The sequence below is a fragment of the Tachyglossus aculeatus genome, chromosome 2 (assembly GCF_015852505.1).
Source record: "Tachyglossus aculeatus isolate mTacAcu1 chromosome 2, mTacAcu1.pri, whole genome shotgun sequence".
Taxonomy (NCBI): Eukaryota; Metazoa; Chordata; class Mammalia; order Monotremata; family Tachyglossidae; genus Tachyglossus; species Tachyglossus aculeatus.
The window spans coordinates 96,506,442-96,524,062 of record NC_052067.1 but is presented as its reverse complement, the minus strand read 5'-3'; the positions used below and the strand labels follow the sequence as shown (position 1 = coordinate 96,524,062).

The window sequence follows — 17,621 nt, the reverse complement described above, 5'->3', positions numbered from 1 at the left end:
AAGCGCTTGGGAAACACAAGTCAGCAACATATAGAGACGGTCCCTACCCAACAACGGGCTCGCAGTCTAGAAGGGGGAGACAGACAACAGAACAAAACAAGGGCCAAGCACTTCGTACAGCATGTTGCATTCAGTCAACGTTCAATAAATCATTCCACTGATGATAATTAATAATTGTGGCATTTGTTAAACACTTACTGTGCGCCAGGCCCTGTTCTAAGCGCTGGGGTGGACACCAGCAAATCAGGTTGGAGACAATCCCTGCCCTGCATGGGGCTCACAGTCTTAATCCCCATTTCACAGATGAGGGAACTGAGGCACAGAGAAGCGAAGTGACTTGCCCAATGCCACACAGCAGACAAATGGCAGGGCTGGGATTACAACCTGTGGAAGGGTGGATGGATGAGGTTTGCTCAACCCCAGAACCTTGGGTTGCTGCTCTAAGGGACTTTCCTGGCCTCATTCAATCAACGGTGTTTAGTGAGCACTTTGTGCAGAGCACTATACCTTAAAGTGCTCGATACACAAGGGTCTTAAGTGGATCGTAGTACAGTGCTCCGCACACAGTAAGCGCTCAATAAATACGACTGAATGAATGAAGGAATGAATGAATATGGGGTCATCATTCATCCTTCATTCAATCGTATTTATTGAGCACTTACTGTGTGCAGAGCACGGTACTAAGCGCTTGGGAGAGGAATGGGTAACTATTAAAAGCTTTTTGAGCGGAGCGGAGAGAAGATGTGGAGAAAGACATTTTAGAAGAACAATCTGGGCAGCAGAGAGAAGTGAGAACTGGAGAGGGGAAGAGACTGGAGGCCGGGAGACCAAAAAAAGGAGGCTGATGCAATAGTCAAGCTGTGATATGACAAATGCCTGGGCCAGAGTGTTGGCCATTTACAGGGAGGGGAAGGGATGCATCCGGAGTAAGTAACAGAATTTGGTACAAAATAAAAAAAAATCAATTGTAATCCGTTTCCATCATCTGTGTACTACAGTGGAACTTTTCAGTTTTTACAATGTTATCATTCTTCTAGGAACGTTTCGGTTCTTATTCAGACTCATTTTTAGTTCATTCATTCATTCATTCAATCATATTTATTGAGCGCTTACTGTGTGCAGAGCACTGGACTAAGCGCTTGGGAGGTACAAGTTGGCAACATATAGAGACGGTCAATCAATCAATCGTATTTATTGAGCGCTTACTGTGTGCAGGGCACTGGACTAAGCGCTTGGGAAGTACAAGTTGGCAACATAGAGAGACGGTCCCTACCCAACAGTGGGCTCACAGTCTAGAAGGGGGAGACAGAGAACAAAACCAAACATAGTAACAAAATAAAATAAATAGAATAAATATGTACAAATAAAATAGAGTAATAAATACGTACAAACATATATACATATATACAGGTGCTGTGGGGAGGGGAAGGAGGTAAGGCGGGGGGGATGGAGAAGAGGAGGAGGGGGAGAGGAAGGAGGGGGCTCAGTCTGGGAAGGCCTCCTGGAGGAGGTGGGCTCTCAGTAGGGCTGAGAGCTCTATCTATTATCTATTATTAGCTCTATTATCTCAATCAATAAACATATTTTTTGCACTAATGACTTTTTCTACCTTCCCGAACTCTTTTTAGAGCTCTTATGGTCATCAATTGTAGTCCGGAAAAACCATCAAATTCTGAATCCAGTTGTGTCCAATACACGAAGAATTAATTGTCAACATGGCTGATTTGCAGAATAAGCAGATGCAGCATATGTACACTTGGGGAAAAAAATAACTTCAGCAAATTAAAAAAAAAAAAGATTGGGAACTGTTATTCGATTCATTAGACTGGAAAGCCAAATAACTTTCAATAAAAAAAAGCTTTTCTAAGCCTCGACAAAGCATCCGCAAACAAATGACTCACTGGGGAAAATAAAAAAAACTCAGCATACATTTATGATGCTTTATACTGTTTTTATTCCATATTGTCCTAACTAATGAATCAGCTTCCTGCACAAATATGTGCCTTTTACCATGAAAGATTGGTCCACAAATATTTCACAGCTTTATAGAAATGGGTAAAATGACATAAATCTTCCAGTATACAAAGCTAAAAAAAAAAAAAGCCCTGTTGTCCATCGGGCAAACAGTACTAACCTTTGTTCCTGCCATCAAATTCTTAATAGGCTGGAGCAGAGCATCAACCACCGTGCTCTTATAGACACACTCAGTTGCGCATTCTTTCTGGTCGCAAAGTATGAGGAGCACTTCGGTCACCAGGCTAGCCGGAGAGTAGTCCCCTGACCAACACAAATGACATGATTTCAGATGCTGAAAGCCTCATGCTTCACCTGGAGAAAAATCAAAACTTTCAAATGAGCCAGACAATATATAATAATCCAAGTAGCCGGAGCGTGAGGTTGCAACAGTCCGACATAAGGTATCGGCATTCGCCGCAGACGGCCTAAAGCACCAAATTAAAACCGGATATTTATAGCTAGGAAAAAGCCCAACCGAACGAACGCGAAACCCACATCCCCGAACCTAGATGCAATAAGATCGGCGGTGTCAGTCCTCTTCTCCCGTTGAATTAAATATCCCTCGTCCGAGTTTGGATCGCGGGAAGAGCTAACTCTCCTCAAGCGGAGCTTTCCTCCCCACAGATCTGGCTCTCCCATCGCCCTACTGAGAAAATGGGTGAGAGAGGCTGGAGAAGAACAAAATGTGGGCTTCCATCGGCCTGTTGACTGGTGGCCCTGAAAGGTGGGGGCCAGCCACATCACAAATTGGGTAGAAGAAAATATAATAATAACAACTATGGTACTTGTTAGGCGCTTACTGCGTGCCAAGCACTGCTCTAAGCTCTGGTGCAGGGACAAAATAATCGGGATGAACACATTCCCTGTTCCACATGGGGCCCTAGTCTTAATCCCCATTTTACGGATGAGGTAACTGTGGTCCACAGAAGTAACTTGCCCAAGGTCAGGAGCAGATATGTGATGGAGGCAGGATTAGAACCCAGGTCCTTCTGACTCCAAAGTCCGTGCTCCTTCCTTTAGGCTGCACCGCTTCACTTGCTTGGGGGCCACATAACTAATGGTCCCCAGCAAAAAGTTATCTAAAGACTTATCTGCCCACTAAAGAACCTTGATAACCAAAGCTAAATAAACAATCAGTCGCCTGTCCCGCCGTGGACCCTCGGCCCATGTCCTCCCCCTGGCCTGGAATGCCCTCCCTCCGCACATCCGCCCAGCTAGCTCTCTTCCTCCCTTCAAAGCCTCACCTCCTCCAGGAGGCCTTCCCAGACTGAGCCCCATTTTCCCTCTCCTCCTTCCCATACCCCCTGCCCTACCTCCTTCCCCTCCCCACAGCACTTGTATATAATAATAATAATAATAATAATAATAATAATAATAATAGCATTTATTAAGCACTTACTATGTGCAAAGCACTGTTCTAAGCGCTGGGGAGGTTACAAAGGGATCAGGTTGTCCCACGGGGGGCTCACACTCTTAATCCCCATTTTACAGATGAGGTAACTGAGGCTCAGAGAAGTGTAGTGTCTTGCCCAAAGTCACACAGCTGACAATTGGCGGAGCTGGGGTTTGAACCCATGACCTCTGACTCCAAATCCCACTGAGCCATGCTGCTTCATATATATAAATATATATATTTGCACAGATTTATTACTCTATTTTACTTGTACATATTTACTATTTTATTTATTTTGTTAATGATGTGCCAGCGCTTAGAACAGCGCTTTGCACATAGTAAGTGCTTAATAAATGCCATCATTATTATTATATAGCTTTAATTCTATTTGTTCTGAAGATTTTGACACCTGTCCACATGTTTTGTTTTGTTGTCTGTCTCCCCCTTCTAGACTGTGAGCCCGCTGTTGGGTAGGGACCGTCTCTATATGTTGCCGACTTGTACGTCCCAAGCGCTTCGTACAGTGCTCTGCACACAGTAAGTGCTCAATAAATAGGATTGAATGAATGACTGAGTCCCTACAGTGTGCAGAGCACTGTACCGGGCATTTGGGAGCAGACAATAAAAGTAGGAGACAGGATCTCTGCCCTTGAGGAACTTGCGATCTAATGGGTGGAGATGGCCAAACAACAGTAAATAAATAAATGCTTCGAGTAAATAAACTCGAAGGGTGCCTTACTTAAGAATTAGGCACAATGAGCAGTCTTTAACTGTGGCCAGGGGACATTGCTCATTGAGAGATGTGATAGCATCTATCCCCCTTCTAGACTGTGAGCCCACTGTTGGGTAGGGACCGTCTCTATAGGTTGCCAACTTGGACTTCCCAAAGCGCTTAGTACAGTGCTCTGCACACAGTAAGTGCTCAATAAATATGATTGGATGAATGAATGAATGAAAAGCAGACAGACATTAAGTTCAGAATAGCACACCAGACAACCTAAGGGCTTTATTTTTTTTTCCAAGTGTCCTCTGAGGGAAATTTTGCCCTGCCCAGACACGGATGGAACACTTCCACTATCGACGGAGAAGATGAACTCTTCATTCATTCCCTCAGTCGCTGCTCGTATTAGTACAGTGCCTGGCATATTAGCAAGCGCTTTACAAATACCATAATAATAATGATACATTAAGCCCTTTTGCTCCCTGGGTTCTGTAGCTCCTCTGGTCCTCTCAATCAATCAATCAATCAATCGTATTTATTGAGCGCTTACTGTGTGCAGAGCACTGTACTAAGTGCTTGGGAAGGACAAGTTGGCAACATATAGAGACGGTCCCTACCCAACAGTGGGCTTCCTCCCCTGAAAGCCTGCTGAGAGCTCACCTCCTCCAGGAGGCCTTCCCAGACTGAGCCCCTTCCTTCCTCTCCCCCTCGTCCCCCCTCCATCCCCCCATCTTACCTCCTTCCCTTCCCCACAGCACCTGTATATATGTATATATGGTTGTACATATTTATTACCCTATTTATTTATTTATTTATTTATTTTACTTGTACATTTCTATCCTATTTATTTTATTTTGTTGGTATGTTTGGTTCTGTTCTCTGTCTCCCCCTTTTAGACTGTGAGCCCACTGTTGGGTAGGGACTGTCTCTATGTGTTGCCAATTTGTACTTCCCAAGCGCTTAGTACAGTGCTCTGCACATAGTAAGCGCTCAATAAATACGATTGATTGATTGACTGGTTGATTCTCCAAGCCTGTCGGAAAGTTTTCCAGCCCACCGCTTCGACGGCGACCTTACTGTCGAAGAAGGGTGTGGGGCGCGCTGTAAGACGAACCCGAGAGTCTGAGGGACCAAATAATCATCATAATAATAATAATAATGGCATTTGTTAAGCGCTTACTATGTGCAGAGCACTGCTCTAAGCGCTGGGGGGGGATACAAGGTGATCAAGTTCACCCACGTGGGGCTCACAGTCTTAATCCCCATTTTACAGATAACTGAGGCTCAGAGAAGTTAAGTGACTTTCCCAAGGTCACACAGCAGGCATGGGGCGGAGCCGGGATTCGAACCCATGACCTCTGACTCCAAAGCCCGGGCTCTTTCCACTGAGCCACGCATCCGTTTAGGGTCAGAGTAATCGCACACCGGTGCAAATGGGGCGTGGGGGGACAACGGCTTAGAAGGCGGTTGGCGGAGCAGCCACGTCAGTAGCCGCTGAAGTCCTTGCCGCTCACGTGCGCCGGCGATCGAGCCTGAGCGGCCTGTGAGATGCCCTAGGATGGCTCAGTGGATAGAGCACGGGCCTGGGAGCGACGAGGACCTGGGTTCTAATCCCGCTTGTCCGCTGCGTGACCTTGGGCCAGTCATTTCCTTTTAGACTTCCAGTCCTACAATTGCTGCTTCGGGGAGAAATTGTTATTTTCCCACTTGACTTTTATACTTTGCCTTGTCTCTTTCTGTCTCCCCCTTTTAGAGTGACAGCCCACTGTTGGGTAGGGACCGTCTCTATATGTTGCCAACTTGTCCTTCCCAAGCGCTTAGTACAGTGCTCTGCACACAGTAAGCGCTCAATAAATACGATTGAGTGATTGATTGATTGATTGATTTCACTTCCTCTGGGCCTCAGTGACCTCAATCTGGGGTTTAAGACCGTGAGCCCCGGGTGGGACAGGGACTGTGTGTCCAACCTGATCAACGTGCATCCAACCCAGTGCTCAGAACAGTGCGTGGCCCATAGTAAGCGCTTAACAAGAACGATTATTTTTATTATTATTATTTCAGTTAGAAGACTTCACCACTGATTGCACCGCCCCAGTGGGCATTCTCCTTCTGATTCTCACCTCCATACCACCAGACTGTGATCCCACTATTGGGTAGGGACCGTCTCTATATGTTGCCAACTTGTACTTCCCAAGCGCTTAGTACAGTGCTCTGCACACAGGAAGCGCTCAATCAATATGATTAAATGAATGAATGAAAGAAAGGAGAGGAGGGAGGGGAGAGAGGAGACTGTGAGCCCACTGTTGGGTAGGGACCGTCTCTATATGTTGCCAACTTGTACTTCCCAAGCGCTTAGTACAGTGCTCTGCACACAGTAAGCGCTCAATAAATATGATTGATTGATTGATTGTATAGACAGGCACTTCAGTGCTTCAGCGCTTAGAACAGTGCTTGGCACATAGTAAGCGCTTAATAAATGCCATCGTATTATTATATTATATAGAAAGACACGCTTGTTACTGAAGAATGTGGAGACACTGAACATATTTTACATACTCAACATTCAAGCTTCCATACCTGAATATATACTTGTATATATGTTTGTACGTATTTATTACTCTATTTATTTTATTTGTGCATATTTATTCTTCTAGACTTCTAGACTGTGAGCCCACTGTTGGGTAGGGACCGTGTCTATATGTTGCCAACTTGTACTTCCCAAACGCTTAGTACAGTGCTCTGCACACAGTAAGTGCTCAATAAATACGATTGATTGATTGTATAGACAGGCACTTCAGTGCTTCAGCGCTTAGAACAGTGCTTTGCACATAGTAAGCGCTTAATAAACGCCATCATATTATTATATTATATAGAAAGACACGCTTGTTACTGAAGAATGTGAAGAGACACTGAACATATTTTACATACTCAACATTCAAGCTTCCATACCTGAATATATACTTGTATATATGTTTGTACGTATTTATTACTCTATTTATTTTATTTGCACATATTTATTCTTCTAGACTTCTAGACTGTGAGCCCACTGTTGGGTAGGGACCGTCTCTATATGTTGCCAACTTGTACTTCCCAAGCGCTTAGTACAGTGCTCTGCACACAGTAAGCACTCAATAAATACGATTGATTGATTGATTCTATTTATTTTATTTTGTTACTATGCTTTGTTTCATTCTCTGTCTCCCCCTTCTAGACTGTGAGCCCACTGTTGGGTAGGGACCGTCTCTATATGTTGCCAACTTGTACTTCCCAAGCGTTTAGTACAGTGCTCTGCACACAGAAAGCGCTCAATAAATATGGTTGAATGAATGAACATACTCGAATATATACTTGTATATATGTTTGTACGTATTTATTACTCTATTTTACTTGTACATATTTATTCTATGCATTTTATTTTTGTTACTATGTTTTGTTTTGTTGTCTGTCTCCCCCTTCTAGACTGTGAGCCCGCCATTGGGTAGGGACCATCTCTATACATTGCCAACTTGTACTTCCCAAGCGCTTAGTACAGTGCTCTGCACACAGTAAGCGCTCAATAAATACGATTGAATGAATGAATATACTTGAATATATACTTGTATATATGTTTGTACGTATTTATTACTCTATTTTATTTGTACATATTTATTCTATTTATCTTATTTTGTTAATATGTTTTGTTTTGTTGTCTGTCGCCCCCTTCTAGACCGTGAGCCCATTGTTGGGTAGGGACCGTCTCTCTACGTTGCCAACTTGTACTTCCCAAGCGCTTAGTACACTGCTCCGCACACAGTAAGCTCTCAATAAATATGATTGAATGAGTGGATCCCTCTTACCATTCCTCTCCAAACTTCTTGAACGAGGTGCCTAGACTTGCTGTCTCCACTTCCTCTCCTCCAATTCTCTTCTTGACCCCTGCCTCCAATCTGGCTTCTAATCAATCAATCAATCGTATTTATTGAGCGCTTACTGTGTGCAGAGCACTGTACTAAGCGCTTGGGAAGTACAAGTTGGCAACACACAGAGACGGTCCCTACCCAACAGTGGGCTCACAGTCTAGAAGGGGGAGACAGACAACAAAACAAAGCATAGTAACAAGGTCAACGATGATCTCCTTGCCAAATCTTTTAGACTGTGAGCCCACTGTTGGGTAGGGACTGTCTCTAGATGTTGCCAATTTGTACTTCCCAAGCGCTTAGTACAGTGCTCTGCACATAGTAAGCGCTCAATAAATATGATTGATGATGATGATGATGATGAAATCCAACAGCCTCTACCCCATCCTAAGCCTCCGCGACCGCTGAGCTGTTGTCGACCAACCCCCTTTCCTGGAAACATTAACCAACCTCAGCTTCCCTGACACTATCCTCTCCTGGTTCTCCTCCCATCTCTCCAGACACTCATTTTCAGGCTCTTTCCCGGACTCCTCCTCTGCCTCCAACCCTCAGCTGTGGGAATCCCTCAAAACCCACTCGGTTCTGGCTCCCCTTCTAGTCTCCACCAACCCCTACTCCCTTAGAGAACTCACTCCCTGTGAGCCCGCTGTTGGGTAGGGACCGCCTCTATATGTTGCCAAATTGTACTTCCCAAGCGCTTAGTACAGTGCTCTGCACACAGTAAGCGCTCAGTAAATTTGGGCAAGTCACTTCACTTCTCTGGGCCTCAGTTCCCTCATCTGGAAAATGGGGATTAAGATTGTGAGCCCCCCGTGGGCCAACCTGATCACCTTGTAACCTCCCCAGCGCTTGGAACAGTGCTTTGCACATAGTGAGTGTTTAATAAATGCCATCATCATCATCATCATCATCCCCCCCCCATTCTAGACTGTGAGCCCATTGTTGGGTAGGGACCGTCTCCATACGTTGCCGACTTGTACTTCCTAAGCGCTTAGTACAGTGCACCGTACACAGTAAGTGCTCAAGAGAAGCAGCGTGGCTCAGTGGAAAGAGCCCAGGCTTTGGAGTCAGTGGTCGTGGGTTCAAATCCCGGCCCTGCCAATTGTCAGCTGGGTGACTTGTACTTCCCAAGCGCTTAGTACAGTGCTCTGCACACAGTAAGCGCTCAATAAAGACGATTGAATGAATGAATGAATAAATACCACCTAATGAATGAATGAATTCACTCTTTTTCTCATCTCCCACTTCCTTCTGCGCCAACCTGACTTGCTCCCTTTTCTCTTTCCCACCTCCCAGCTCCACCACACTTAGGTACATATCATCATCATCATCATCATCATCATCAATTGCATTTATTGAGCGCTTACTATGTGCAGAGCACTGTACTAAGCGCTTGGGAAGTACAAATTGGCAACATATAGAGACAGTCCCTACCCAACAGTGGGCTCACAGTCTAAAAGGGGGAGACAGAGAACAAAACCAAACATACTAACAAAATAAAATAAATAGAATAGATATGTACAAGTAGAATAAATAAATAAATAAATAAATAGAGTAATATCTGTACACCTATCTGTATATGTATTACATATCTGTAATTTACTTTCATTCATTCAATCGTATTTATTGAGCGCTTACCGCATGCTAAGCACTGTACTAAGCCTGTGGGAAGTACAAGTCGGCAACATATAGAGACGGTCCCTACCCAACAACGGGCTCACAGTCTAGAAAACTTGTTTGTATTGATGTCTGTCTCCCCCCTCAAGACTATAAGCTTGTTGTGGGCAGGGAACGTGACTGTTTAATTGTTGTACTGTACTCTCCCAAGTGCTAGCTACGATGTTCTGCACGCAGTAAGCACTCGATAAATACGACTGAATGAATGAATCAATGAAAGCACTACCATCTCTACATGGCTAATTCCCAAATCAACATCTCCAGCCCTAATCTATCCATTGCTCTGCAGTTTCGCATTTCTTCCTGCCTTCAGGACATCTCTACTTTGGATGTCCCGCTGACACCTCAAACGAAACATGTCCAAAAAGGAACGCCTTATCCTCCCACCCAAACCTTCCTCCCCCAGCGAGTTTTCCCATCACTGTAGACAGCACCACCACCCTCCCTGACTCACAAGTCCATAACCTTGGCATTATCCTCAACTCATCTCTCATTTAACCCACATATTCGATCTGTCACTACATCCTGTCAGTTCCACCTTCACAATACCACTAAGATCTACCATTTCGTCTCCATCCAAACTGCTACCACTTTAATTCCAGTACTTATCCTATTCTACCTTGATTACTGCAGCAGTCTCCTCGCTGACCTCCCTGCCTTCTGTCACTCCCTATCCAATCATTCATTCATTCAATCGTATTTATTGAGCGCTTCCCGTGTGCAGAGCACCGTACTAGGCGCTTGGGAAGTACAAGTCGCCAACAGATAGAGACGGTCCCTACCCGACAACGGGCTCACGGTCTAGAAGGGGGAGACGGACAAGAAAACAAAACATGTGGACAGGTGTCAAGTCATCGGAACAAATAGAAATAAGGCTAGATACACATCACTAACAAAATAAATAGAATAGTAAATATGTACAAGTAAAATAGAGTAATAAATCTGTACAAGTATATATGCAGGTGCTGTGGGGAGGGGAAGGAGGTAGGGCGGGAGGGGACGGGGAGGATACTTCATACTTTACTCAATCCATACTTCACTCTGCTGTCCAGATCATTTTTCTACAAAATCAGTCCAAGCGTTGCCCATCCACCTCCACATCCAACAGAGCCTCCTCACCATTTCTTCAAAGCATTCAATCCCCTTGCCCTCTCCTCCCCTTACCTCCCTGATTTGCGACTACAATCCAGGCCTCACACTTCGCTCCTCTAATGCTAACCTCCACACCGCGCCTCGACAGGAGGAGGGCAACGTTTGGGGGAGAAAATGAGGGGTCCTGCTTCAGACATGTTGTTTGAGGTGTCGGTGGGGCTTCAAGACTGTAAGCCCACTGTTGGGTAGGGACCGTCTCTAGATGTTGCCAACTTGGACTTCCCAAGTGCTTAGTACAGTGCTCTGCACGCAGTAAGCACTCAATAAATATGATTGAATGAATGACCTCTGAGTCCCGCCATCGACCCCCGGCCCACGTCATCCCCCGGGCCTGGAATGCCCTCCCTCTGCCCCTCCGCCAAGCTAGCTCTCTTCCTCCCTTCAAGGCCCTGCTGAGAGCTCACCTCCTCCAGGAGGCCTTCCCAGACTGAGCCCCTTCCTTCCTCTCCCCCTCGTTCCCCTCTCCATCCCCCCATCTTACCTCCCTCCCTTCCCCACAGCACCTGTATATATGTATATATGTTTGTACATATTTTTTTACTCTATTTATTTATTTTATTTATTTGTACATATCTATTCTATTTATTTTATTTTGTTAGTATGTTTGGTTTTGTTCTCTGTCTCCCCCTTTTAGACTGTGAGCCCACTGTTGGGTAGGGACTGTCTCTATATATTGCCAATTTGTACTTCCCAAGCACTTAGTACAGTGCTCTGCACATAGTAAGCGCTCAATAAATACGATTGATGATGATGATGATGATGATGAGTAGCACTGTCCCGAAAGCAGGAGGAAATGCGAGACTCCAGAGAAAGAGAGAGATCAGGGCTGGAGATGCAGATTTGGGAATCATCTGTGCACAGATGGTAGCTGAAGCCACGGGAGTGGATGAGACAGGAAGAGAAACAGGAGAGGAGAATGTCAGCGGAGCCACGAACCTCTTGCCCAAACCCTGCTTCTGGCCTGGAACAATCCCACCCTCCATCTGATAATCACTCTCCCCACCTTCAAAGCCTTATTATTATTAATAATAATAATAATAATAATAATAATGGCATTTATTAAGCGCTTACTATGTGCAAAGCACTGTTCTAAGCACTGGGGAGGTTACAAGGTGATCAGGTTGTCCCTCGGGGGGCTCACAGTCTTAATCCCCATTTTATAGACGAGGGAACTGAGGCCCAGAGAAGTGAAGTGACTTGCCCAAACTCACCCAGCTGACAGTTGGCGGAGCCGGGATTCGAACCCATGAACTCTGACCCCAAAGCCCGGGCTCTTTCCACTGAGCCACGCTTATTAAAAGCACATCTCCTCTATGACACCTTCCCCAACCAAGCCCTCCCTTCCTCTTCTCCCATTCCCTTCTGTGCCCGCCTTGCACTTGGATTTACTCCTTTTATTCACCCCTCCCTCAGCCCCACAGCACTCCTGTACATATCTGTAATTTATTTATTTATATTAATGTCTGTCCCCCCTTCTAGACTGCAAGCTCATTGTGGGCAGACAATGAGTCTACCAACTCTATTATACTGTACTCTCCCAGGCACTTAGTACAGGGCTGTGCACAAAGTGCTCAATAAATACAACTGATTGGCTGATTATGCTCAAGTTTCCCTTTCTAAAGAAAAGAAAATCTACTTTTCTTCTCTCCTCAGGAAGTCCAATGTTTTCTGCTAGACTGCCACATCACTATGACAAAAAAGCAAAGGAAATCAAAAGGGAAGTCCAAAAGGGAGACAAAATTAATCTCTGAGTCACGGCTCTTTCGGAGTTCCTATGGTTAACGGCTGTGAAATGACATCCAAAGCCGCTGTTGCTCTTTCCTGGTGTTGGAAGTAGCACAGAAGCCTGGTATGGAATTAGTTCATGTGCTGAAAATGGTCCAAGAAATTAAGCTGTCCAACATTCACCCACTCGAGCAGTTCCCCGAATTTGGGCCAAGATGTGCTCTATGCCCAGCATTTATCTGACTGATTAAAAATTTGGTCTGGGAGTTTATTCAAGTATCCAAAATTAGGGAAGACAGAAGTCTCCCTTTAGAGAGCTAAGATCTTTCAGACACCTTAAAACCAGTCAACAGGAGAGATGAATCTAGCTGAAGAATAGGATTGGTTTCCATTGCAAATATAATTGCAAAAAAAAAAAAAAAATTTAAGGAGAGTGAACGTTTGGCTGAGGTTTCCCACAGAAAATGTGTCAGAATGTCTTGGAGAGCATTCAGAAAGTAAAGAATATTTTGAACTTGCAAAAAATAGCGCAGTGAGATTATTCACGAACTATCCAACTATCTCAGCATCATATTGTGGGGCCAAACTTGATTTACAAGAAAGACCATCAAAATCCCCTACAAGAACTTCTTTTAATTGAAAAGGTTAAAAAAATGTTCACTTTCGTTCATTCAATCATATTTATTGAACATTTACTGCGTGCAGAGCTCTGTTCTAAGCACTTGGGAGAGTACAATACGATAAACAGACACATTCTCTGTCTACAGTGGGCTTACAGTTTAGAGGAGGGGAGACAGACAGTAATATAAAAATAAATTACAGATATGTACGTAAATACTAGCAAAAATAGAAGCGCAGTGGATGGAGCACAGGCCTGGGAGTTGAAAGGACCTGGGTTCAGAACCCAGCTCCACCACATGTCTGCTGCGTGACCTTGGGCAACTCATTTCACTTCTCTGGGCCTCAGTGACCTCATCTGTAAAACGGGGATTGAGACTGTGAGCCCCAGGTGGGAAAGGGACTGGGTCCACACTGATTAACTTGTACCTACCCCAAGTGTTTAGAACAGTGTCTGGCACACAGTAAGCACTTAAAACACCGTAATAATTACTGTTGAAAAACACAAAAGCCCTTGGAGAAGCCTTTTACACATTACACATAAAGTCAACTGACAGAATTACCTGTGTGCTCAGCCGGTATCGTCTTCGGACAACTTGGAGAACAATAGATGAGTCGCGTAAACAGGACCAACAGGTCTGTGAGGGTGACTGAATCTAAATCGAAGAACGATAAGGAACTTGAATCACATTTCCACAGGGCTACATTTTTTTTTTAAAAAAAAGGAATTAACGCAAGAAACGACATCGCGTGCCCCGTCTCTGTCAGTGGGAATGGGATTCTTGGATGAATTTTGGGAAAGCTGCCCTGCCAGATATGGGGGAGGACCATCAGCGTGGCTCAGTGGAAAGAGCCCGGGCTTTGGAGTCAGAGGTCGTGGGTTCAAATCCCGGCTCCGCCAATTGTCGGCTGTGTGATTTTAGGCAAGTCACTTCACTTCTCTGTGCCTCAGTTCCCTCATCTGTAAAATGGGGATTAAGACTGTGAGCCCCCTGAGGGGCAACCTGATCACCTTGTAACCTCCCCAGTGCTTAGAACGGTGATTTGCACATAGCAATAATTTGTTTTGTTGTCTGTCTCTCCCTTCTAGACTGTGAGCCCACTGTTGGGTAGGGACCGTCTATATGTTGCCAACTTGTACTTCCCAAGCGCTTAGTACAGTGCTCTGCACACAGTAAGTGCTCAATAAATACGATTGAATGAATGAATGAATCATTATTATCCAATACTCCTAAAATTTCCCCTCGGCATCCCTTAACTTTCCCTCTAGTAACTCGTTATAATCCTTCAGCCACAAGTCTGATCGCTCACATTTTCGACGGCACACTTTCTTAATCTTCCAGGCTTGCCTCCCTCCTGGTTGAAGAAAAACATCCTCCGCTTGTTTCAAACCTCCTCCCTCAGACTTTAACGGGTGAGGTGTTTCTCAATCTGGGGGTTAACTGATCTGGCTGTCCCGTTCACATTCCGCACTTCCCTGGAAATTTCAATCTTGTCTTCCGCGCGCAACTCGTCTTCCCAGGTGCAAGGGTCTCAAGCCTTTCAGGACCAACTGTTTGTTCATCTACATCCCATTCTGCAACCGCAGCTGTAAGGGTGAACGGGAAGGCTGCGGCCAAGCTCCCTTATATCCCAAAGCAATGAGTTGGGGTGATGAGACACCAGGGAGTTTAGAAAAAGGAGTTCATTCATTCATTCATTCATTCAATCGTATTTGTTGAGCGCTTACTGTGTGCAGAGCACCGTACTAAGCGCTTGGGAAGTACAAGTTGGCAACATCTCAGTCCAGTAAGTCAACCCATCAACGGTAGTTAACGAGGACTTACCGTGTGCAGAACACTTGTAAACCGCACTTATTCTCACTTCCATTTTTATCCAGGCCATCTTTTCACTCCCGTATGCCCTTCCCAGCTCCCTCTGGCTCGAGAGCGTGGAACATTCAAAAACGGAACGGGGATCAAGCGTCCGCAGACCGTGCCCGTTCCAAGAGTCACTTTTCATTGATCCAGGAGCCAATACGGACAGGGAGGATGGATGGGATTGCCAATACACCTCTGTGCTAATTAGTCAACTCCAAAATATACGGAGTTCTCTATATCTATATCTTTTAGACTGTGAGCCCACTGTTGGGTAGGGACTGTCTCTATGTGTTGCCAATTTGTACTTCCCAAGCGCTTAGTACAGTGCTCTGCACATAGTAAGCGCTCAATAAATACGATTGATTGATTGATCCAGAGCTCTCCTTGGGAAGCAGCATTGACTGGTGGAAATCGATCAATCGATCAATCGTATTTATTGAGCACTTACTGTGTGCAGAGCACTGGACTAAGCGCTTGGGAAGTACAAGTTGGCAACATATAGAGACGGTCCCTACCCAACAGTGGGCTCACAGTCTAAACAGACTGTGGAAAGAGCACGGGCCTGGGAGTATGAGGACCAGGGTTTTAATCCCAGCTCTGCCACTTCTCTGCTGTGTGACCTTGGGTGAGTCAATTCATTTCTCTGTGCTTCACTTCCCTCAACAGCAAAATAATAATAATAATAATAATAATAATAATAATAATAATAATAATAATAATGGCATTTGTTGAGCGCTTACTACGTTCAAAGCACTCTTCTAAGCGCTGGGGGGGATGCAAGATGATCAAGTTGTCCCACGCGGGGCCCACACTCTTCATCCTCATTTGACAGATGAGGTCACAGAGGCTCAGAGAAGTGAAGCGACTTGCCCAAGGTCACACAGCAGATGTGGGGGAGCCGGGATTAGAACCCATGACCTCTGACTCCCAAGCCCGGGCTCTTTCCACTGAGCCACGCTGCTTCTCAAAATGGGGATTCAATACCTATTCCCCCTCCTACTTAAGACGGTGAGCCCCATGTGGGGCCTGATTATCTTTTATCTATCCCAGCGCTTAGTAGGGTGCTCGCCACGTAGGAGTTTAGCAAATACAATAATGGATATTATTATTATTATTATTATTATTATTATTATTATTATTATTACCCTATTCAGAGGTGCCCAGGTACAGGAGGGGCCATTTTATTCAGAAGGCCCATGTGGTCAATAAATACGATTGAATGAATTAATGAATGAATGAATGAATGAATGGTCACTGGAGACACCCCAAAGATCATTTGGCAGGCCAACCTTATTTAAATTACATATTGTAAATGGCTTATTCATTTATATTAATGTCTGTCTGCCCCTCTGGAAGGTAAGCTCGTTATGGGCAGGGGACATGTCTGCTAATTCTGTTGCACTGTACTCTCAAAAGCGCTTAGTTCTCTGTCTCCCCCTTTTAGACTGTGAGCCCACTGTTGGGTAGGGACCGTCTCTATATGTTCCCAACTTGGACTTCCCAAGCGCTTAGTACAGTGCTCTGCACACAGTAAGCGCTCAATAAATACGATTGATTGATTGATTGTTCTGCACATAGTAAATGCTCAATACATATCGTTGACTGACCGACTGATTATCCACCATCAGCTTGCGGGTGGAGGGTTTTCCCCAGGGATTCTCAAAATGGAGGTCGGAAAATCTTTGAAAGGTAATGCATCTTTCAAAGGTTTTTTTTTTTTTATGGCATTTGTTAAGCACTTACTATGTGCAAAGCACTGCTCTAAGCGCTGGGGGGATACAAGGTGATCAAGTTCAAGATCATCAAGACCTTGATCAAGATCAAGGTGATCTTTTAGACTGTGAGCCCACTGTTGGGTAGGGACCGTCTCTATATGTTGCCAACTTGGACTTCCCAAGCGCTTAATACAGTGCTCTGCACACAGTAAGCGCTCAATAAATACGATTGATGATCAAGTTGTCCCACAGGGGGCTCACAGTCTTCATCCCCATTTTCCAGAAGAGGTAACTGAGGCTCAGAGAAGTGAAGTGACTTGCCCAAGGTCACACAGCAGACATGTGGCAGAACCGGGATTCGAACCCATGACCTCTGACTCCAAAGCCCAGGCTTTTTCCACTGAGCCACGCTGCTTCTCTTAGCAGCAGGGTTGTGTGTCAGTGGCAGTAATAAACTTTGTCCTTATGGACAAGGTGACAGCTGCCTCAATTTCTTGAACGCTTCTCTTTAGCCTTTAAATTCTAGAGAATCAATAATCAATCACTCAATCAATCGTATTTATTGAGCGCTTACTGTGCACAGAGCACTGTACTAAGCACTTGGGAAGTACAAGTCGGCAACATATAGAGACGTTCCCTACCCAACAGCGGGCTCACGGTCTAGAAGGGGGAGACAGACAACAAAACAAAACATATTAACAAAATAAAATAAATAGAATAGATATGTACAAGTAAAATAAATAGAGTAATAAATCCGTACAAACATATATACATATATACAGGTGCTGAGGGGAAGGGAAGGAGGTAAGGCAGGGGGCGTGGGGGGGGGGAGGTCAGCTGTGTGACCTT

General features: G+C 44.9%; 1 protein-coding gene across 4 annotated transcripts in view; it reads right to left on the bottom strand.

Annotated features, from left to right (window-relative positions):
- TBC1D32 (TBC1 domain family member 32) overlaps window positions 1-17,621 on the bottom strand; it is a 323,193-nt gene that overhangs the window by 222,951 nt on the left and 82,621 nt on the right. For all 4 annotated transcript variants that reach the window (XM_038761204.1, XM_038761221.1, XM_038761231.1 and 1 more), the window contains 2 exons: window positions 13,762-13,854; window positions 2,135-2,277 (listed from right to left, as the gene is read on the bottom strand). In XM_038761204.1, coding sequence (XP_038617132.1) covers window positions 2,135-2,277; window positions 13,762-13,854 — 236 coding nt within the window. The remainder of the gene's footprint in view (window positions 1-2,134; window positions 2,278-13,761; window positions 13,855-17,621) is intronic.